Source organism: Ammospiza nelsoni, chromosome 26 (genome assembly GCF_027579445.1).
Source record: "Ammospiza nelsoni isolate bAmmNel1 chromosome 26, bAmmNel1.pri, whole genome shotgun sequence".
Taxonomy (NCBI): Eukaryota; Metazoa; Chordata; class Aves; order Passeriformes; family Passerellidae; genus Ammospiza; species Ammospiza nelsoni.
This window is the reverse complement of record NC_080658.1, coordinates 4,698,122-4,713,188: the sequence shown is the minus strand read 5'-3', so window position 1 is coordinate 4,713,188 and position 15,067 is coordinate 4,698,122. Positions and strand designations below refer to the sequence as shown.

The following is a 15,067-nucleotide window of genomic DNA, read 5'->3' as shown; positions in this document are numbered from 1 at the left end:
TCAAGTTTGTTTTTCTTTGCTATTTATGGTGAGAGAGCCTTTGCTGCCATCCTGTAACTGTTCACAGATGGGTTCTCATTCCTGCCCTGGGCAGGAAAGTGCTGGGAGTTCGTCCTGGGCACCATAAACAATCCCAGGACAATGATGAAGGCCCTGATGTTGTAATGGGAGGCAGATACTGAAAGAGAACCTTTTCTGAAAGTTTCAGCTGGTGCCTCAAAGCAGAACTCATTTAAGGAGTGAGTAGCCATGCACAACTGCTCTCCATCAGAATGGGACAGAAAACCTTGTTAAGGGCTCCAGAATAAAGGGATTTATTCCAAGGCTGTCAGAACTTCCAGAGAAACATGGTTTGAGTTGGCTTGATGTGAATAAAGAGGCAGAGGCAGGAGCAGAAATCCTTTGTGTCTGGAGATGGATTCAAGCCCAACACCCCAAACAGCACATCACACCCCACATATTGCAGTTTTGCAATCTCCAGTTTTGAGACAAATCTGCCACAAATCTCCAGATTCCATTTCCCAGGAAGATGTGATGAGCCTTCAGGATTCCCAAGTTACATCAACCTTAAACAGGAACACACCAAGATACTCTGATCTGATAATTTTCTTCCTGAACAACCTCACCATAACAGGATAACATCAGGGCAGGCTCTGTGCAGACCCAAGACAAAAAGATTTCCAACAGGCTGGGATCCAGCATGGAGCCAGGAATGACTGGAACACAATAATCAGTGAGTGCAGCACCCCAGGCTCCTGCCATAGCACGCTTTGTGTGGGCTCCATGAATTCCACATGGAAGGAAGGAGAAGGCAGTGGCTTTGCTGAAGTTATTTGGTGTTTCTTGCATGCCAAAAGGAGCAACTGCAGGAAAAGCACAGGAATGGTGGTCAGGGAGTTCTCAGACAGACATGGCACAGATCAGTGCTGCTGGAGAAACTGATAACACAGGGAAGAGATAAGCTGTGATCTGAGGTGGTGAAGGAGATAGAACTGAGAGCAAAAGCAATCTTTGGAGAGAACTCTGAACAAGCTCTGTGGGAAAGGGGGCTTGTCAAGGCACAGGAGAAGGAATGAGCACAGAAATCAGTGTGAGGTGACTGGGCAAGACTGGGCTCTGTGCATGGCTCAGGGGAATAGCAACACCTGAACTGGGATGGAAAGGTCTAGAAAGGACCAAGCCCTTTGGAACAAGGGAATTGCTGTCCAGGGGAGCTCACTCACCCCAGCCCCAGGGAACTGCAGCTGACAAGGCTGGGAAGATCAGCCCAGGATCAGAGAGGACATCGACAGCAAGGGGGAAAGGCAGCACAGGTGCTCAGCTGCACACAGAAGGTGCTGAAAGAGGAGAGAGGAGACACCCATGATGGCCAGGAGGTTTCTGCAGGTACAGAACCATGGGAAGTCAGCAGGAGAAAGGAAGGTCAGGTGGGACAACACTTCTTGGAGGGACAGTGGGAGTCAATGCAGAGCAAAAAACCATCCAAAACTGAGAAATGACACTGTGGCAGGTGACAGCCCAGGGACACAGAACTGGTTTAATGCCATATTTTCACCCAGTGGAAATAAAGCTCTGGGTGAGAGCAGCCCAGCAGTCACACAGAAACTTCTCTGAAGTGTCACTGAGCAAGTGGCAGCATAGGACAGGTCACTGCCAACTTCTAAACCCAGAAGGGAAGGACAGAGCAGCCCCAGCAGGAAACATGGGCTGCAAAATGCTCCAGCAGAACAGGACAGAGCTGATGAACAAAGGAGAAATTTTGAAGTGTGCACAGAAAAATGCTCAGGAACTGTTGGGGGCAGAATGGAAAATGCCAGCACCACCAAGAATTAAAGAAGAGCAGGTTCATTATGCCCCAGTCAGTTCTGCAAGACCCTCTGGGATGATAAGGTTGGGTCCTCTGGCTTATCAGTAACAATTATTTTATTTAAAATGTCTTTCCAAGATATCCCCCTGCTCCTAGCTCAGCTGGGCCCTGACAGGAGAGAATCTGCTGTCCATTAAACCACCAGCCAAAGGAACTGCTCTGGGTGTTGCTGCCACACACAGCAACTCAGAGAGCAGAAAAACCTCATTCCTAGCCAAAGACAGAAGTTAGATCAGGAACAGTTTAAGATTTGAAGAAAAAGGAGGTGTTTTCAAAAAAGTTAAGTCTATCAAATGCCCCCTTTTCACTGCCAAAGACAGAACAGCCTCAGAGCCAGGCTGTTCTTTCAGGACTTGAAAACACAACTGAACACTTTTACACCTGCTCTAACACAGGAACATCAGCCTGTGACAGCAGCACTGGGAGCTGAAATCTCATCACATCTCACCAAAAAAGCCCTTAAAGAAACAAATCTTTACAAATTGTAATTTTGTTTCAAAGAACTGGAAATGAGCATTTGCCACCAGGGGACACACAGCTCCCTTATTTCACACAAAACAATGTGCAGACATCTGTCTCCTTCTCCCCCTCTAAGAATTCCTTCATTCCATAAAAAGATGCAATCATGACCCAGAGATGATGTAACTCCAAATACCTGTGAGATCAGCATCTTTAAAGGAATTCAAGTAAATATCACTGAGTTCAAGTGCTGTCAAAGCTTGCTCAGCCAGAAGAAATGCAAGGGTTTGGTGAGTGTTAGATCAGTGAAGCACCTGGAGAGGCAGATTTTTGAACAGAAGTCAATGCAAAGGGCTCTTGACTAAAGAAGGCCATGAGACTCGTTGGAAGGATTAGCAAATATTTACTGTGGGAGTTTGGAGTCAACCTGAAACTCAGCAGGTGATGACAAATCACTTCGGTTAAGATGATGAAAGTTACACAAGCCACCTCAAACATGGGCTGGCCAAAAACCAGAACAGGATTTCACTTGACAGCATCCCAAACAGATGCACTGCAACTCTGAGAAGCTCCAGGATCCACTTCATCAGAATCTAGAAAAGCATTGCAGAAAAGGCTGCTGAGGAATTCCTAAATTACCAGCTGACTTTTGTAGATATACTTTGTGTAAACAGCAGGAAAAAAGACTTTAAAAAATGCAAGAAAGAGCATTTTCTATTGAGCTAATCCCTCATAGTTCTGGTGACTTCACTGATTGTGTCAGGTGTTTGTTTCACACCTGATGCCACGTGCCAGGGATGTCCCTCCCCAAGCTGCTGCTTCCTACCCACAGCTAAATGTTGTTATCTGTGCTCTGGCAAGGACCAGAGGCAGCTGGAGGCAGGACCAGCATCAGCAGCCTCAGAGTTTAAAAGTACAAGGCACCCTGAAAGACTGATCTCATTCATAAATCTGACCTTGTATTTATTCAACACCCAAGTGCTAAAATTATTAAACACTCCCCCACCCAGTTGCTATAAAGAGACTCCTGTAAAACTTCCCTGTGAGGAGGCTTTCAGCAGGCAGGGAGGGCAGGTGTGCCCAGCGAAACCAGATAAACTCAGCATACATGGAGGGAAAACAAACCCCAGGCTGGACAGCACCTCATGCAGAGCCTGGGAATTCATGGGAATTGCAGCCAGGAATCCCAGAGCTCACCTGCAGCAGCTCCAGCTGTCCATGGACTGAAGTGTTCCCTAAATATCAAACATTCTATTATCATTACAGTGCAAGGATTCCATACTGCCAGAGTTTTGTGCCTCCTTGAAGTTTCCTGTAAGCAGCTCCTCCAAGCACTGACTCGTCCTGATCCCACCAATCCACTCTTTTATATCACTGTTCTTATTGGCTGCAGGTGTGGCCTGTCAACATCAGGCCTGCTCCAAGTTTTTAGCAGTTGGTACAGCTGCAACTCATTGGGGGATAAGATTACATTCCATACCACCTTCATACTGTATCCCCCTACAATTCCCCCTTTTTCTTTTAATTAAAGAGTTGCAGCATTACCAGAAGAACATATTCAAATAAATTAACATTATGACATATTTGTACATTTCACTTAAAACTAAGAGTTATACAAATGTTCAAACAGCATATTATAGTGCATATATATATATTTCTAAATGTTAGTTCAGTTTTATGGCTTTTCTTACTTTACAAAGTACTTATCTTCAAAGTCTTTTATAGTTATGTTTAACAAACACTAATAGCTGTAATTGATATATTTTGCCAATAGTTTAGTATTCAAATCCATGGGGTTATATGGTTTAGTCCTGATTCCATGGGGCAATATAGTTTAGTCCCAAATCCATGGGTCATCCCAAATCCACTGGGCAATATAGCTTAGTATTTTAATCCTTTTACTCCCAAATCACATTGGGGTCACCATTTGTTTTCTTAGCTATCAAATATTCTATTATCATTACAGTGCAAGGATTCCATACTGCCAGAGTTTTGTGCCTCCTTGAAGCTTTCTGTAAGCAGCTCCTCCAAGCACTGACTCTTCTTCATCCTTGCAGCAGCCATCTGACTCCTGAGCCCACCAATCCACTCTTTTATATCACTGTTCTTATTGGCTACAGGTGTGGCCTGTTAACATCAGGCCTGCTCCTAATTTTTAGTAATTGGTTCAGCTGCAACCCTTTGGGGGATAAGATTACATTCTGTACCACCTTCACACTGTATCCCCCTACACTGAAGAGTGGGATTATTTCCCCCTGTGGAGCCAGAAGCTGCCTGGATTCTCCCTTTGCTGCTCCTCTGGTTGGGATTTGCTTTGTAACTGAGATCCATGGCCTCTCCCATCTCTGAGGATCAGCCTGGCCCCAGGCCAAGCTCATAAGTCACATTTTGATGGACTAAGGGGAATTTTCATTCCATTCATTCCAAACTGTGACATGAGATCTGCGGGTTGAGCAACCCTGAGGAAGCCAAGAAGGGCTGATGAGACTCAAGTGCTGCTGCCTGAGCAGAGGAAGGAGTGTCCTGCAGCACCCAGAGGCAGGTGCCCCTCTCCAGGCAGAAAGCAGCCTCTTCCTAGCAGCTCTTAAATCCAAATTCAAATATTCATAACTATTTAGAATGAGGAAATTCAAATGGCTTAAAGGCATGAAAAGATTGTTTATGAAGCATGAATATTTCATTAGCAAAAACACAAATGAAAACCAAGCATTCACATCATATTTCCTCTGCTGGGATTAAATAGTTTATTACCTCATGGGAAACCAAACCTCTCTCACCACAAATTCAACCCCAAATATGAATGTTTAAGATGAGGATATCTCAAAAGATAAGGAGGTCAGTGTAATATAGACAGCACCCTGAGGTCCATCAAGGGAAGAACAGAAATTTTGTGGTACTGAGCAAGACCCACAGCTGGGCTAACAATTGTTCCTGATAGATCATAGGGACACTCATTTCCTGAAGATGGGGACAAATTAAAGCATTTGGTCACCCCAGAACTTGTGTTTGCTTTTCCACACCTGAAAAAGGAAAGGAAAACAAGCCAGTGTGCAGAACTGGGGGACACGGAATGGCAGAGCAGGAGTTTGGCCTTTCAGAATTTAAAGAATTCCCCTGGAAGTTTCCTAGGTCAGGGACTTGAAGAACCTGCTCCAGTGGAAGGGACATGAGGTGGAACCCAATTAATATTAGGGTTCCTTCCAACCCCAAATATTCTGTGATTTTAGGATCCTAAAGAATGGCCTCAAGTCACCGCATCCAGAAAAACAACAGGGATTTTCTGACAGAGGCCCAAAAGGTAAAACCCCCACACAACCACCTCAAGAAAACCCCTTTGAGCACTTAAAGCCCAATTCCCCACTCAGTTTGCTCCAACCTTTTTCCAGGACTCCAGCCCACATCTCAGCCCTGCCTGCAAAGCAAACACTTCCCTCAGCACCAAACACTTTCAGCACATTCTCAGGAGAAGCAGATTTTCAGTATAGATTCGTGATGCCAAAACTACTAATAATCACAGCAAATATTATCTGTGTTTCAAATGGCCCTGCAATAAATACAGATCTAGATCTGTTGCCTTAATCTGAAAATGCTGGGGTTGTGAGATAGTTGAGAAACATTACAAAATGTTTCTCACACACACTTTGGTGTGTTTTTAAGTGAGCACAGAGCTGTGTTTTTGTGAAATGCTGCTTTAAGAGGCCAGAAGTCACCAGTGCACAGGGAGATAACTGCAAGGATTATTAACCCACAGATCTTTGTACCACTCCAGGCTCAGATGGGCTGGGATGACCAGGAACTGAGTAACAATTTCAGCCTTCCACAGCTGGTTTGATGCTGGAAATACTTAAAAGAAGAGGAAAACAACCCCAAATTCATTTTACAATCATTACACATCACCAGGTGCTCTCACTGCCTTCCTTTCACACATCCTTGAATTTTTTAATAGCAGTGACACAGATCTATTGTGTTCCAGGGGGCATTTGCACAATGCTTATGAAAAATGAGCAACTCACACTAGAAATCAGTGCAGGATGAGTCAGGGAGCAGATGTGGGAACACAAACACCACGAGCACACAGCTCACATCACACCACCCCAAACTCAGCCCTGATGCCTTTCCCTGCATTCCCAGGTGGTTTCCCACTCCCAGTGGTTCAGGGGTGCTGGGTTTGCCCCAGCAGGGCCCCCACAGGATCCCAGTGCCTGGCACAGAGGGGATGGGTCACACCTGAGCGTCCTGGCACACACCTGGGACCTGGGAGGAGGAGCTGCTCTGCAGTGACAACCAAAGGAATCACCAAGGCTGCACAACAGATAATTCAACAACTCCCTGTTGGCATTCCACAGATCCCATTTTTAATGCTCTGAGGTCTTTGCAGTGGAAGAAAATCACAAGAAATCACCTGCTAAACCAGAATATTTCATACTTCTCTTCCTTACAGGGAAGCAAATGAAAAATGGTAACTTTCACTATGGCATGAAGACAACAAGGTGGTGCAGTTTCCTGCTTCTCTTACTCAATAGTTTCATCTACACCACAATTTCTGCAAAAGCTGAGCAGCTCTGGCCACACCAACACTCCCTTTCCACAAGCACCATCCCAGCCCTCCTGCCATGGAACAGCCATGGTTGTGTTAATTAAAAAGCAGAGAAATAGAGAGTTTTACCAACTCCAGAGCATCCTCCCACCAATTACAGGTAACATTTGACTACAGATAAATACCTGAGAGTTGCTAGACACAAAAAGATTTCCTATTTAATGAGTGCATTAATTAATCTGATGTCCTGGGATCCTGCAGCAGTGTAGAGATGAGCAGGCACTCATTGAAGGGATGATGGGCAATTGCTGACACACCAACCACTCAAATACTGTTTTATTAATTCTGATTTATGAGTGGTCCAGAAACAATTGTCTGTTATAATTTTGGATGTCATTATAAAGAAACAAAGCTACTGAATTCACACAGACCATTCCCATAGTCCTGCTGTTCTTTTTAAAAAATTATTCTAATGACTAAGAATCACAACCAGACACTGGGATGCAGCACAGTCAGGGCTAAGGAATTCAAGGACAGGATGACTTTTATTTACAATAAAGCATAGCACGCAGTGGCTGCTGGGTGTCCCAAGAAACATTCATTAAGAATCTGTAAGACACAGCCACAAAAAGGTACTGACACAGGGATATCCCTGCTGAATCACCACTCAAACCTACAAATAACTGGGCATGAGCACTGGGGCTGGGAGATGAGGTGGTAAATTCACACTGCATCCACACACCCACCCAGGCACGCTGATCCAGCCCATGTCAGCACCTCTGAATTCAAATACTACACAAATGAAAAGTGCAGCTTCACCATTCCTCTTTTTCCCACTAGAGACATCCTTGGGGAGATATCCTTGCATGCACTGAAAGTGGGATGATTTCAATTCCACCCACATCTGGGCTCACTTGGGAACTAAATCCAGCACAGCCCGTCTGGGGTCAGCCAGTGACCCTGAACAGAAATAGCTCTGGCAGAAGGAAAGCTGGATTTATGGAAGAGGGTGGAAACTGCAGTGACAGAGGAGCAGCAGCTCCTTCCCTGTGCTCAGCACAAAGGGGACTCTGCCACCCCACAGTGACACAACCAAGCCTTGAGCAGGTCCTGAGCTGGGTCTCACACAGGTTCCTACGTGTCAGCAGCAAGAATCAACCACCCTCTTGTTGGGGAAGATGAAACAGGAAAGCCTTATAAATATGATTGCCTGGCAAAAGATTGTGAGAATATGGAAACTATAAGCGAGATTGAAATGAAAGCAAGCTTTGAGATCCCTCAGTTGCTGAACAACTGGAAAACAATGGTGTGGCCGGCTGAAGGTGATCCCCTTTTGATGGAACAACACCCTCTGCTTGCAGACAGGCCCAAGGGTCAGAGCAGACCCTGCAGCTTGGCAGAAGGGGCCCAAAGAGGAGTTTTTAGGGTTTAAAATGTAACACAGTGTGGTAATGTAATGATTCTTATAGGCTGTATGTAAATGCTATAGGATTTGTATCTTGTACTGGATTGGTGAGTGAGAATCAGAATATTCAACACAGAAGAAGATTTATGGTATTGGAATGGGAGCCTCGCTCTCTTACCCCTTTGCTCTCTCATCATCTCTCCCCCTCTCTTCTCTCAGCCTGCTCTGAGCTGTGTTTGGCAGCTCCCAGCAGGGCCCTGCACCCAGGCCCTTTGCAATAAACCCCAAGTTCCAGCCCTGGCTGCAGAGATCTCTCGTCTCCATCCATCCTGACCCTCCTACCCCCTCTCCAGAGCAGGAAAATGTCAGCAGCAGTGTTGCCTGAGTGCTGTAATTTTGTTTAATTTTGTCTCAGCCAGCAGCAGGGCTGGGGTGGCAGCCCAGGGCCACCAAGCAGTGCCCAAAGCCCCACAGAGCTCAGAGCTCCCCTGCAAGGCCACACTGCTGGGAAACTCTCATCAGCTTCCCCAAATGTCCCAGTGCAGACAGCCCTGGAGGCAGGGGATGGCAGCACCAAAGCTAGAAAAATTAACAGAATCCATCAGCTTCTGACAAAAGTTTGTTCTGCCCACAGCACAGACACCAGATTACCTTGAAGCTCAGGCAGAGCTCACAGCCAGGTGAGAAAGACTCAAGGTTAAACTGTGTCAGAGGATAAGCCTGGGTTTGGGCAGGTTTGACCAAGCACTGCAGTTAAAGAGGCCTCCAGGGTGTATCACACACAGAGGGATGTCCTGGAAACACCCTCAGGCGCCATCAGCAACAGCACAGAATAAAAAATAAACAAAGTTGCACATTTATTGTAAGGATCCAGGATTGCTGGCTTGTTCTTCTCATCCCTTCATACAGAATTAGCAAAGTCTGTTCCTGCAAGGCACCTCTCAATGGATTCCTAAAGGCAACCAGCATGCCACGTTGGTTTTTAAGTTATAAATCCATTTCCAATACTTCATTTAGGTTTCTAGTACACATTAACCAAAGAGTAAAACCCTAAGAACAAAAACCTAAGAATAAATCCATTTCCAATACTTCATTTACATTTCTAGTACACATTAACCAAAGAGTAAAACCCCAAGAACAAACCATGACACAGAGGTTTCCTGCTAATTACAAAGATATTGCGTGCAAACCCATTTCTTATGCCATTACAATGTCATGGAGTGTACAAATGAGAAACAAATTTAAACTTTTAGACACACTGAAAATTGATTTAGATCTGAAATCACGTTCAAAGCTCAACCATGCTCATTATGATTTTGTTATATTCAAACACAAATGCCCTCTCTGCCCAAACAGAAACCCAAAATATAAAAGGAAAAAAGCAAAAGGCTGCTGTTACACCCCACAGGATCTGAGCCTTCACCCTGCAGCATCTCAAAGTACAGAAATTCCCAAACACTCAGTGCCTGAAGCAGCCAGATCTCAATATCTCCACGTTTCATCCAGAAGAGGCAAAACAATTGTGTGGAAAAGTTTAATATTCTCCTTCCACAATAGTTTGAAGCCTGCTGAGGGAGCTTAGCCCACCTCCCATCTATTGCCAGAGCCACTCTCAGGTGCATCCAACACCACCAACAAGTGACTGACTCCAATACCCACCAGGAAAACCTGAGCAGAACAGGGCAGGGACACAAGCCAGCAAAGTCACATCTTTATCCCAAAGGCTTCTCTTTGGCAATTATCAAATCCTTGCACAAGCAGGGGCGTAAGGGTTTATCAGGAGGAGGTCCCATGAATGTTTTATAATGGAAAGTGAAAAGCAGACTTAGGGTCCCCTGGCTGTCCTCTATCAGTGCTGCCCAGGATTGAGTTGTGCTTGAGAGGGAACAGGCAGGGAAACGTGGATCTTTGCCTTTTACAAGGGAAATAAAACCATAAAGATCACAAAGTGTCAGCACAGCGAATCTGCACCAGCGAGCGGCTGCAATGCCCCCATGGGACGATGGAGCAACCTTGGACTTGGTGACTTTTATTGCTCTTTTTCTTTCTCTGCAAAGCAACTTTGGAGCATAGGTGAGAAACTCAGCAAAGGGGAGTGGGACAGGGTGCCAGAGCAGCTGGGGCTGCCCCTGGCAGTGCCCAAGGCCAGGCTGGACAGGGCTTGGAGCCACCTGGGACAGTGGAAGTGTCCCTGCCATGGCAGGGGTGGCACTGGATGGGCTTTAAGGTCCCTTCCCAACCCACCCTGTGTTTCTGTGATATAGGAGAAGATCAACAACAAACTGTTTAAAAGTAAAGTCCTCAAGTTCCCTTCGCTCCTAAACCATTCCGTGGTCCCATGAGGGAGGTGGGCACTGAGGCAGGTGACTCCGAGGGAGAATTTCCAGAGGGGGGACTGAGAGCCCTCGCAGCCCCCAGGGCTTGGAGCACACTGAGCACCCTCACCTTTACCCGGCTCTTTAATTCCATTAAAAAATCCACACTTTTGCTCAGTCAGGGAGGGCATCAGGCGGAGGAGGCTCAGGGAGGGTTTCAGTTCCTTTTTCCCCCCTCACACTCCATCCCAAGCGGGCCGTGTGTGAGGGGAGCCCCGCCGAGCCCCGGGGCGGAGGGGCCGCGCCGCCCGCCCCTCACTCACCGCAGCCGGAGGTTCGCCATGAACTCGGGCATGGTGACGGCGTCCATCAGCACGAAGTCGGCTTTGCCGAACTCCAAACTCTCCTGCTCTGCCATGGCGGCCACTGGGACGGCCGGGAGCGGGACGGGGGCCGAGCTGGGAGCGGGACGGGGCCGGGACCGGGCTGGGATCGCTCCCGCCGCTGCCCGGCCGGGGTGTGGGGGTGTCACCTGCGGCGGGGCGGGGCCCGGGCCGTGAGGCGGCTCCGCGCGGCGCCCCCTGGCGGCCACGGCGGGAACGGCGCTGCCGGGGCGGGGCGGGGAGGGAGCGGCCCCTGGCGGCGGGAGCGGAGCGCTGCAGGCGGGATCGGGGCACGGCTTGGACCGGGAAACCCGGGAACACCGGGATCAACGGGAGCGGGCCCCAGGATCGAGCACCGGGAACACCGGGAAGGGGAATGGGATCACCGGGAACGGACACCGGGATCATTCGGAGCGGGAACACGGGGATCACCGGGATCACTGGGAAAGGGCACCGGGATCACCGGGAACGGGCACTGGGACCCCCCGGGATCACCGGGACCATTGGGAACGGGCACCGGGATCACCGGGAACGGGCACTGGGATCACTGGGAACGGGCACCGGGACCTCCGGGATCACTGGGAACGAGCATCAGGATCACCGGGAACGGGCAACGGGATTACTGGAATCACCGGAATTACTGGGAATGGGCACCGGGAGCTCCAGGATGGGCGATGTGTGCCCTGGAGCAGGGACCCCCGGGAACGGGCACCGAGACCCCCGGGATCCCCGGGATTGGGCACCGGGATCCCCGGGATGGGCGATGTGTGCCCTGGAGCAGGGGCTGCACTGCCCGGGGTGTCCTGCACCCAGAGGAGCTCCCCTCACACCCCAAACACAGATCCTGCACCCAAGGGAAACTCCCCCCAGGACCCCACCGGGCAGGGTCAGTCCTGCTCCCATCCCTGGCTGCACCCCCAGACCCTGCTCACCCCAGCGTTTACTGAAACCCCAGAACCCTCCCAGATTAATGCAGAATAAACCACACACTAAATCCCTTTGCGACACCCGGGCACCCCAAAACTGGAGCCAGCCTTGTGCTGCTTCCATTGCCCCACACATGGAGACCCCCAGGATGAGGGGCTGCAGGGTGCTGTCCCCCCCAGAGGAATCTTTCTTCCTGGGGTGCATCCTGCACATAGAGGAGCCCCCCACACCCTCCACAGAGGCTGCTAAGGGGTCACATTCTTCATCTGGAGAGATTCCACCTCCCCACCTCAGGGGCAGGCCCCACACTGGGATGTGCTACAGGGCCACCTCCTGCACCCTGTGGAATCTCCATCCCACAGCAGGGCTGGATCCTGCACTCAGGGGACACCTTTTCCTTCCCCTCCCTCCCTCTGTGACAGATCCTGCACCCCAGGACCCCCCAGCCCCACCCCATAATCTGCAGGGAAAGATGCTGCACCCAGGGATCCTCCACAAACACCCTCAAAAACTCATCCCCATGAGGATGGGGCCGCATCCAGAGCTCACTGACCCCCTTTTGCTGTACCCCAGTGCCACAAACAGCACAGAACAGGTTCTGCACTGAGACCCCTGCCAGGACAGGGGGGAGAAGGCAGATCCTGCACCCAGGTCCTGCCCCAGCATCCCCACAGACCCTGCTCACTCTGGTGCTTGGTGAAACCCTGGAACCCCCTCAAATTATTGCAGAATAAAGCACACATAAAAAGCCCCCCCAGATCCAGCACTGAAGGCTAATTACATTAATGATACTCATTAAGGCAATGGGGCTGGAGAGGGGAGGAACTGGGAGCAAACACAGCCTCACCTAACAGAATTTTGGGTAAGAATGGCTGGTTTGAGTGTAGGAAACAGGGTTCAGGTGTGAGGCCATCCCTGCCTCCATCTCCCCTCCCAGGTGCAGGCAATGATCCCCCCTGGTTAAAGGCAGCACATCCCAGCTCCCTCTCTGCTCTTGGGGGAGGAGGAGGCTGGAAGAGCTCTCAGAGGTGAGCTGGGAAGGAAAAACCTCCTTAAATGCTTTATTTGTGCTTTGCTCTTCTGGTGTGCTTAGCTTTGCAGAGGGGATGAGTTCTGGCTTTGTGCTGAATGGCTTTGGTGTTATTATAAATGCCCAATTTGCCTGATGCTAATTATTGCCCTGGCAAGCACAGGGTGGGGGCAGCAGTGTGTTCAGCCCCTGCCTGGCTCTCTCTGCAGAGGTTTTGCAGCCACGGGAGGTGTGTGTGACCCCACAAGCGAGGGATGGAGCCAGCACGCCCTGCCCTGCACGGCCCTTTGGCTCCCGAGCCCCCGAGGGCAGCAGAGGGATGTGCCTGGCAGAGCCTGCGCTGCCTCCACCGCCACCGGCAGAAGAAGAAAGTGGCTTATTCAGCCCATATCTGCCGGCTCCTGAACCAGGTGAGTCCCCTCTGGGCTTGGGGTGCAGCTCCTGCTCCCCAGTTCATCCTTGTCCCAGGCTGGGTGGTGACTGAGCAGCGCTCAGGGGTGGTGTCACCATCCCTAGTGCTGGGGAAACGCTTGGATTTGATTTTATGGTATCCTCATCCCTGGAGGGGTTTAAAAGATGTGTGGATGAGGTGGGTTAATGGCAGTGCTGGGGGAATGCTTGTGTTTGATCTTTAAGGGTTTTTCCCACTGGACTGCTCCCTGAGTTCCACCTGCTCACCCCTGTGTCCTAGGCTGGGTGGTGTCACCATCCCTAGTGCTGGGGAATGTTTGGGTTTGATATTTATGGTGTGACCATCCTTAGCACTGGGGGAACGTTTGGATTTGGTCATTGTGGTATCACCATCCCTGGAGGGGTTTAGAAGATGTGTGGATGAGGTGGGTTAATGGTTAATGGTGGTCTTAATGGTAGTGCTGGAGGAATGTTTGGATTTGATCTTTAAGGGTTTTTCCCACTGGGCTGGGGTGCAGCTCCTGCTCCCCAAGTTCCACCTGCTCATCCCTGTGCCCTAGGCTGGATGGTGTCACCATTCCTAGTGCCTGGGGAATGTTTGGGTTTGATATTTATGGTGTGACCATCCCTAGTGCTGGGGGGATGTTTGGATTTGATATTTATGGTGTGACCATCCCTAGTGCTGGGGGAATGTTTGGATTTGATCTTTGTGTTTTTCCCACCCGAATGATTCCATGACCCCAAGCTGGGGCTGTGCTGATGCTGTTGGTTGCTCTCTCTCCCCACAGACGTGTTCCATGGGGCATTCCTGCCTGGTGGCCTCGCTGCTGGCCTGGCTGGGCAGTGCCCAGCTCCTGGAGGTGGCCCTGGAGGCCTCCAGGCTGTCCCGTTATGGCAGGAGGAGCCACCTCGGCCACCGTGAGGTGCTGCTGGCCACCAAGCTGGTGCTGCTGCGTGAGCTCTACAAACCTCCCCCGGGATCCTGAGCCATGAGCTGAGGCTGGATGGGACAGTCTTTGTAGTGTTTTAATGTGGTTTTGGTAAATAAAGTGGTTTTTGGCATTGTTTAATGAAGTCTCCTCCCTGGGCTGGGTACCTGTGTGCCCCAGGAAGGGCTGCAGGACAGGGTGGGCACACACCTGCCTCAACAAACACTCGCAGCCTCTTGTTGGCTCTGCCCTCGGGGGGCTGTTGGGCAGCTGGGAGCATCTTTGCACCCTATTTGGCCAGGAAAAGCAGAAGGAGGAAAGGGGGATGTTATTCCAAGCCCTGGGGGAATGCCAGCCTTGGAGGCAGCAGCTATTCCTGGTGATGCTGTGCCAGCACCTGGCACTGAATGAGCTGTGATGGTGTTCACAGGGGTCTGAGCATGAGGATCTGACTCCATGTGTCAGAAGGCTTGATTTATTATTTTATTATATATACGTTATATTAAAACTATACTGAAAGAATAGAAGGAAGGATTTCATCAGAAGGCTGGCTAAGAATAGAAAAGGAAAGAATGACAACAAAGGTTTGTGACAGTTTGAGCCAGCTGACTGTGATTGGCCATTAATTAGAAACAACCAACATGGGCCAATTATATAAGAAAGCAATAATAAAAATGGAGTTAACATTCTTATCTCTTCCTTCATCCTAAGATTGCTGCAAACAACATCACAGAGGTGCTTCAGCTCAGTCCCTGTTCTGGCAGCCCTGACTCTTTAGGTTGGTTAGGATTGGCTCAAATCTAT

At 49.4% G+C, this 15,067-nt stretch overlaps 2 protein-coding genes and 1 long non-coding RNA gene across 3 annotated transcripts in view; 1 reads left to right on the top strand and 2 right to left on the bottom strand.

Annotated features, from left to right (window-relative positions):
• Nucleotides 1–11,104, bottom strand: part of MYO1D (myosin ID) — a 174,289-nt gene extending 163,185 nt beyond the window's left edge. The window contains exon 1 of the mRNA XM_059489331.1: nucleotides 10,907–11,104. Within this exon, the coding sequence (XP_059345314.1) occupies nucleotides 10,907–11,001 (95 nt within the window). The 5' untranslated portion in view covers nucleotides 11,002–11,104. The remainder of the gene's footprint in view (nucleotides 1–10,906) is intronic.
• On the bottom strand, nucleotides 2,710–4,381 carry LOC132084079 (uncharacterized). The gene is made up of 3 exons (XR_009420034.1): nucleotides 4,309–4,381; nucleotides 3,524–3,561; nucleotides 2,710–2,919 (listed from the first exon to the last, which is right to left on the bottom strand). It is a non-coding gene; the product is annotated as an uncharacterized LOC132084079 (long non-coding RNA).
• Nucleotides 11,105–12,886: 1,782 nt separating the features above from the next.
• LOC132084393 (histone H2B.1, sperm-like) lies at nucleotides 12,887–14,404 on the top strand. The gene is made up of 3 exons (XM_059489462.1): nucleotides 12,887–12,921; nucleotides 13,133–13,333; nucleotides 14,123–14,404. The coding sequence occupies exons 2-3, from the start codon at nucleotides 13,178–13,180 to the stop codon at nucleotides 14,318–14,320; spliced, it is 354 nt and encodes a 117-aa protein (XP_059345445.1). The 5' UTR covers nucleotides 12,887–12,921; nucleotides 13,133–13,177; the 3' UTR covers nucleotides 14,321–14,404.
• Nucleotides 14,405–15,067: the final 663 nt, after the last annotated feature.